The sequence below is a fragment of the Neoarius graeffei genome, chromosome 21 (assembly GCF_027579695.1).
Source record: "Neoarius graeffei isolate fNeoGra1 chromosome 21, fNeoGra1.pri, whole genome shotgun sequence".
Classification (NCBI taxonomy): Eukaryota; Metazoa; Chordata; class Actinopteri; order Siluriformes; family Ariidae; genus Neoarius; species Neoarius graeffei.
In genome coordinates, this window is record NC_083589.1 from 1,927,043 (window position 1) to 1,933,979 (window position 6,937).

The 6,937-nt window shown below is 40.9% G+C and overlaps 1 protein-coding gene across 1 annotated transcript in view; it reads left to right on the plus strand.

The window, feature by feature from the left end:
- Positions 1-733: 733 nt before the first annotated feature.
- The window catches only part of LOC132870172 (scavenger receptor cysteine-rich type 1 protein M130-like), a 20,812-nt gene continuing 14,608 nt past the window's right edge, over positions 734-6,937 (plus strand). Inside the window, exon 1 of the mRNA XM_060903754.1 lies at positions 734-791. Coding sequence (XP_060759737.1) covers positions 734-791 — 58 coding nt within the window. The remainder of the gene's footprint in view (positions 792-6,937) is intronic.

The window sequence follows — 6,937 nt, forward strand, 5'->3', positions numbered from 1 at the left end:
AACCCAAATGTGACTGTACCTGTACAATAACAATAAAGATTCTATTCTCAGGAACACAAACATCATCAATCATGAGTTTATACATGTACATCATCTAATTTAGGCACACCAACATAATTTTGTTATATACAGTGTATATATATAAAATAAAAATATTAAATGAAAAAACCTATATATTATGTGTGTGTGTGTGTGTGTAGCTGATGTATTTGCAGTGTGCTGCAGTGGTATATCAGTGTGTGTATCTGCTCTGTGCAGCTGTCAGGAATTAATGCCGTATGAGAGCCGAGTGCTTCCTCTCTCTGAAATCAGTGTGTGATGTGGTCGACTCTCACACAGCTCAGAGCCTGGAGGAGGAGCTCTGTTCATCAGTCCCACACCTCAAAGCTGGGAGGAGGAGCTCTGTTCATCAGTCACAAACCTCAGAGCCGGGAGGAGGAGCTCTGTTCATCAGTCACACACCTCAGAGCCGGGAGGAGGAGCTCTGTTCATCAGTGCTCATGTTATTTTGATATATATGGAGAAAGTGAAAGATTCCTCATCTGATTTGTTCTTGAGGCCGTGTGATGATTTCCTCTCATCTTTCTAATAAGGTAACAGTGAGTGTGATTGGTCTCTCTCTCTCTCTCTCTCTCTCTCTCTCTCTCTCTGTAGGGGCTGAGTGAGGGGACACACTTCTCTCAGTCTCTCTGGGTGAGTGGACATGAACACATCGTGTACAGCGAGGAGGGAGATGGAAATCTGTCTGAGTTTTATGATTCTCTCTTCCACATTCTCTCTCTCTTCTGCAGGTAAGAACACACTGATTATTCACACTAAAACATCACACACTTCTCACTTTAACAGGAGGGATGATTTTTAATCATGAAATCTGAGAAAGTCTCATGGATCCATCGTAACTTTATAAACAGTGAAACTTTCATTGTTATAGAATTTAAAAAGCTGTAGATGAGCAAACACACACCATCCTCAGGTTTTTTTTCTGAGGCATCAGTTATAAAATCAGCTCCAGATTAATGTTTAGAGTTTACACATGATTTATTGTGAGTAAAAACACCTGAACTAACAAAAGGCTGTGTTCGTGTGTGTGTGTGTGTTTGAGAGAGAGAGAGAGAGAGAGAATTCTCATAAACCACAATATAAACTGAAATCGGGCGCCACGGTGGTGTAGTGGTTAGCGCTGTCGCCTCACAGCGAGAAGGTTCTGGGTTCGAGCCCCGGGGCCGGCGAGGGCCTTTCTGTGTGGAGTTTGCATGTTCTCCCCGTGTCCGCGTGGGTTTCCTCCGGGTGCTCCGGTTTCCCCCACAGTCCAAAGACATGCAGGTTAGGTTAACTGGTGACTCTAAATTGACCGTAGGTGTGAATGTGAGTGTGAATGGTTGTCTGTGTCTATGTGTCAGCCCTGTGATGACCTGGCGACTTGTCCAGGGTGTACCCCGCCTTTCGCCCGTAGTCAGCTGGGATGGGCTCCCGCTTGCCTGCGACCCTGTAGAAGGATAAAGTGGCTAGAGATAATGAGATGATGAGATAAACTGAAATCTCTCTCTCTCTCTTTTCCCACTGTAATGCTTTATTGTATAAAATACAGAATAATTCCACAGTAATATTGTAAATCAATAATATGAAAGTTAAATAATAAAGGAAAATATTTCACTGAAACTGTAACATTAACTAAACTAACTAATTTATGTTAAATAATGTGTTTCATAAACAAAGTCTTCATCCTTCTCTCTTGTCTCTCTTTGTCATATATTATCCCGGTTTCTCTGGCTGCAGAATTTCACTGTGATCAGGGATATCATCTCTATGGGGATTACTGCTATCACTTCAACAGTGAATCAGATAAAACGTGGCAGGATGCTGAAAACTATTGCAGCTCCCAGAACGGACACCTGGCCAGCGTCCACAACCAGGAGACAGTCGGATTCATAACAGGTGAGTGACAGACTCAGAATGCCAGAGCTCATGCTGGGCATCAAGGTGGTGTAGTGGTTAGCACTGTCACCTCACAGCAAGAAGGTTCTGGGTTTGAGCCCAGTGGCTGACGGGGATCTTTCTGTGTGGAGTTTGCATGTTCTCCCTGTGTCAGTGCGGGTTTCCTCCGGGTGCTCTGATTTCTCCCACAGTCCAAAGACATGTGGTTTGGTTAACATGGGGGCAGCCTTGGGCTGAAGAGCCCTTTAGCAAGGCCCCTAAACCTCCAACTGCCCCGGGTGCTGTAGTATAGCTGCCCACTGCTCTGTGTGTGTGTGCTCATTGCTGACTTGTGTGTATACATGTGTGTATATTCACTGCTTCAGAGGGTTAAATTCAGAGGAGACATTTTACTGTGCTCGAGTGTGCATGTGACAAATAAAGGCTTCTTCTTCTCATTTCTCACTCAGTCATGTTATTCATCATTAATCAGATTATTCTCTGAGGCAAGCGTGAGTCTTGGGAATGAACTGGTTTTCATGAACATGTGTTCGCTCTTTACATTTCTTAGTAGCTTCATGTAGTAGGTGGGATTTGAATATGACTGTGTTTGTTATTTTTTCTTTCTCAAGCTTACATTACCAGTGCTTCCTGGATTGGACTTAATGACCAACAACATGAGGGAAACTATGTCTGGTCTGATGGAACGCCTTCCGTATGTAACCCTCCCTCAATATCCTTCAACATGTACTTGAAGTAAAGGCTCTCATTTTAACCCTAAAGCATCATTTTAAAATGACTTTAAATAGTTTATGTCCATGTTCAGTTGTTGGTTTCTTTACAGAAATATGTATTTGAACCACTTTTTATTGTATATCACTTTTCTATAGAATATCTATTCTGATGAAATAAAATATTAAGACATCTTCAATAAATTCTCCGACACCACAGCGCTGATGGATTCTCAATTCTGATTGGTCAGAAGGTGTTGATTAATTTTCTATAACAGCAACTAAGACAAAAGTGTAGCTCTAAATCACAGGTTTATATTAATGATCTCGTTCTTATACGTTGTTTCTATAGCAACAGCTCATTCAGAGGGACTTTTACAGTCGATGCTCCAGATAAGCACATCAAAAATAATTCTTTTCTCCAGGGTCACGAGATGTTTATTTAACATTTATGGAAGGAGTCTCCAGTGTCAGTGCTTTGTAATAGTCAAAGGAAAAACTGAAACGTTTTCCCAGATGGCTGGAGGATGTTGCGTTTCATGCATTAGTTTTTATTAACTCCATGAGAAAGTGAGGGAACAACCGATTATAGCTGCTATTACATAAAAGATAACAGGAACTTACTTGTTCTGCAGATGTTCCACAGCATTGACTGTAACTTTAAGTGAAAAAAAAGTATTACACGTTTTTTTTTGTTGTTGTTGTTGTTGTTTTGTTTTTTATTGAATACAAATTTAAATTTCTGGCACATTGTTGTAGTATAAGAGGAATAAAATACATCAGGACATATTTTTACAGGATAATAATCAACTTTAGTGTGGTGAGATTAACTCTGCTTCATCACTCCGCCCTGTAATTGATTATCTAACAATAACAGTATGTCCTGTCATATTGTCATTATTTTCTTTCATGATTTCTGGTTTGCTGTCTCCAGGACTTCTTGCCATGGGCCCCGGGTCAGCCGGATAACTGGAAGGATGGTGAGCACTGCATACATATCTACAGCTCAGGACAATTCAATGATCTAAACTGCTGGAGCTATGGACCATTCATCTGCCAGAAAGGTGAAACCTGAGCTCGGTTCTGAGGTGGAAAGTTGTGCTCAGATCATGTGTAAACATTATTTTATGATCAGAGCATCTCCATCAGTCAGAGGCGATGACCTTCAACCTTATAGTCTGCTTCTTTCTGCTGTAATCTTAATATCCTCTTTTCAAAAGGATGATGTTGATTTATCATTTTTTTCTAATTATACAAATTTATCTGTATTTACCAATTTAAGTAAAGAGTGGAAATATATGATGATTTGCAGAACGTTCAGCTTTCTGTTAGAGTTTTATTCTATTATTAAATATCAGTTTTATAATATTCAAATTAATGTGATGTTTTGATGTCTTCAGGAAAAAATGTTGGTCCTCCACCAGTTCCACCCACCGCCGTACCAGGTATCAGTTTCTCTCTCTCTCTCTCTCTCTCTCTCTGTGTCTGTCTTTTTTCCCATGGTAATGCTTTATTGTATAAAATATATAATCATCACACAGTAATATTGTAAACCAATAATATGAAAGTTCAATAATAAAGGAAAATGCTTCAATAAAACTGTAACATCTACAAAACTAAGTAATTTATATGTCTTTGAAGATTCTCAGTCATCCAGGTCATAGTAAACTGTGGTTGGTAAAAAGAGCAACTGGACTTGCTTGAAGAGTCTTGAAGACATTTCACCTCTCATCCGAAAGGCTTCTTCAGTTCTGTCTGACTAATAGGGAGTATCAGGTATTTATCCTCTCATGGATGAAAAGCAATCCTAAGGTGTCGTTGAGACATCCTGTTGGTGTGGGTCACTGGGGGCTGGGTGTGAACAGCCTAGTGAGTCATTGGGGTGATCAGTGGTTTGTTGGTTCTCTCTGTCCTCCTGTGAGTCACTGAAAACATCTGGGTTTTGGTGTGCATTCAGTTGTCTGGGAAGTGTGCCAAGGACTGCATTGTAGGTGGCTGATAAATGATGTCTTAGACCACCACCTCTGTTCAGTGACGGCCATTCCAGGTTGACAAAAATGTCTTCTTTACTCCTCGCTCATACCAACGATCCTCTCTGGCTAAAATGCGGACATTGCAATCCGGAAATGAGTGTCCTTTGTTGTTAAGGTGAAGATAGACAGCAGAGTCCTGACCTGAGGAACTGGCTCTCCTGTGTTGAGCCATGCACCTGTGAAGCGGTTGTTTTGTTTCCCCAATACACGAGTCTGTGCATTCCTCACTGCACTGAATTGCATACACTATGCTGTCCTGTATGTGTCTGGCTATTCTGTCCTTAGATTGGACCAGTTTCTGCTTCAGGGTGTTACTGGGTCTGAAATGTACCTGAATGTTGTGTTTGTAGCCCCCAGTGACACACACCAACAGGATGACTCAACGACACCTTAGGATACCTTTTCATCCATGAGAGGATAAATACCTGATACTCCCCATTAGTCAGACAGAACTGAAGAAGCCTTTCAGATGAGAGGTGAAACATCTTCAAGAATCTTCAAGCAAGTCCAGTTGTTCTTTTTACCACCCAGAGTTTAAGTAATTTATACTCAATACTGTATTTTGTAAATAAAGTCTTCATCCTTCTCTCTTGTCTCTCTTTGTCGTATATTATCCCGGTTTCTCTGGCTGAAGAATTTCACTGTGATCAGGGATATCATCTCTACGGGGATTACTGCTATCACTTCAACAGTGAATCAGATAAAACGTGGCAGGATGCTGAAAACTATTGCAGCTCCCAGAACGGACACCTGGCCAGTGTCCACAACCAGGAGACAGTCAGATTCATAACAGGTGAGTGACAGACAGCTGCTCATGCTGGGCATCACGGTGGTGTAGTGGTTAGCACTGTCACCTCACAGCAAGAAGGTTCTGGGTTCAAGCCCAGTGGCTGACGGGGGTCTTTCTGTGTGGAGTTTGCATGGTCTCCCCGTGTCAGTGCGGGTTTCCTCCGGGTGCTCCAGTTTCCCCCACAGTCCAAAGACATGCAGTTTGGTTAACATGGGGGCAGCCTTGGGCTGAAAAGCCCTTGAGTGAGGCCCCTAACCCCCAACTGCTCCCTGAGTGATGCACTGTAGCGTGGCTGCCCACTGCTCTGTGTGTGTGTGCTCATTGCTGACTTGTGTGTGTATTCACTGCTTCAGAGGGTTAAATTCAGAGGAAACATTTTACTGTACTTGAGTGTGCATGTGACAAATAAAGGCTTTTTCTTCTCATTTCTCACTCAGTCATGTTATTCATCATTAATCAGATTATTCTCTGAGGCAAGCGTGAGTCTTGGGAATGAACTGGTTTTCATGAGCATGTGTTCGCTCTTTACATCTCTTAGTAGCTTCATGTAGTTGGTGGGATTTGAATATGACTGTTTGTTATTTTTTCTTTCTCAAGCTTACATTACCAGTGCTTCCTGGATTGGACTTAATGACCGACTCCATGAGGGAAACTTTGTCTGGTCTGATGGAACGCCTTCCGTATGTAACCCTCCCTCAATATCCGTCAACATGGACTTGAAGTAAAGGCTCTCATTTTAACCCTAAAGCCTCATTTTAAAATGACTTTAAATAGTTTATGTCCATGTTCAGTTGTTGGTTTCTTTACAAAAACATATTTTTCACCACTTTTTATTGTATATCTCTTTTCTATACAATATTTATTCTGATAAAATAAAATATTAAGACATCTTCAATAAATTCTCCGACACCACAGCGCTGATGGATTCTCAATTCTGATTGGTCAGAAGGTGTTGATTAATTTTCTATAACAGCAACTAAGACAAAAGTGTAGCTCTAAATCACAGGTTTATATTAATGATCTCGTTCTTATACGTTGTTTCTATAGCAACAGCTCATTCAGAGGGACTTTTACAGTCGATGCTCCAGATAAGCACATCAAAAATAATTCTTTTCTCCAGGGTCACGAGATGTTTATTTAACATTTATGGAAGGAGTCTCCAGTGTCAGTGCTTTGTAATAGTCAAAGGAAAAACTGAAACGTTTTCCCAGATGGCTGGAGGATGTTGCGTTTCATGCATTACAGTTTTTATTAACTCCATGAGAAAGTGAGGGAACAACCGATTATAGCTGCTATTACATAAAAGATAACAGGAACTTACTTGTTCTGCAGATGTTCCACAGCATTGACTGTAACTTTAAGTGAAAAAAAAAAGTATTACACGTTTTTTTTGTTGTTGTTGTTTTGTTTTTTGTTGAATCACATCACACATCACATTATCTCTAGCCGCTTTATCCTTCTACAGGGTC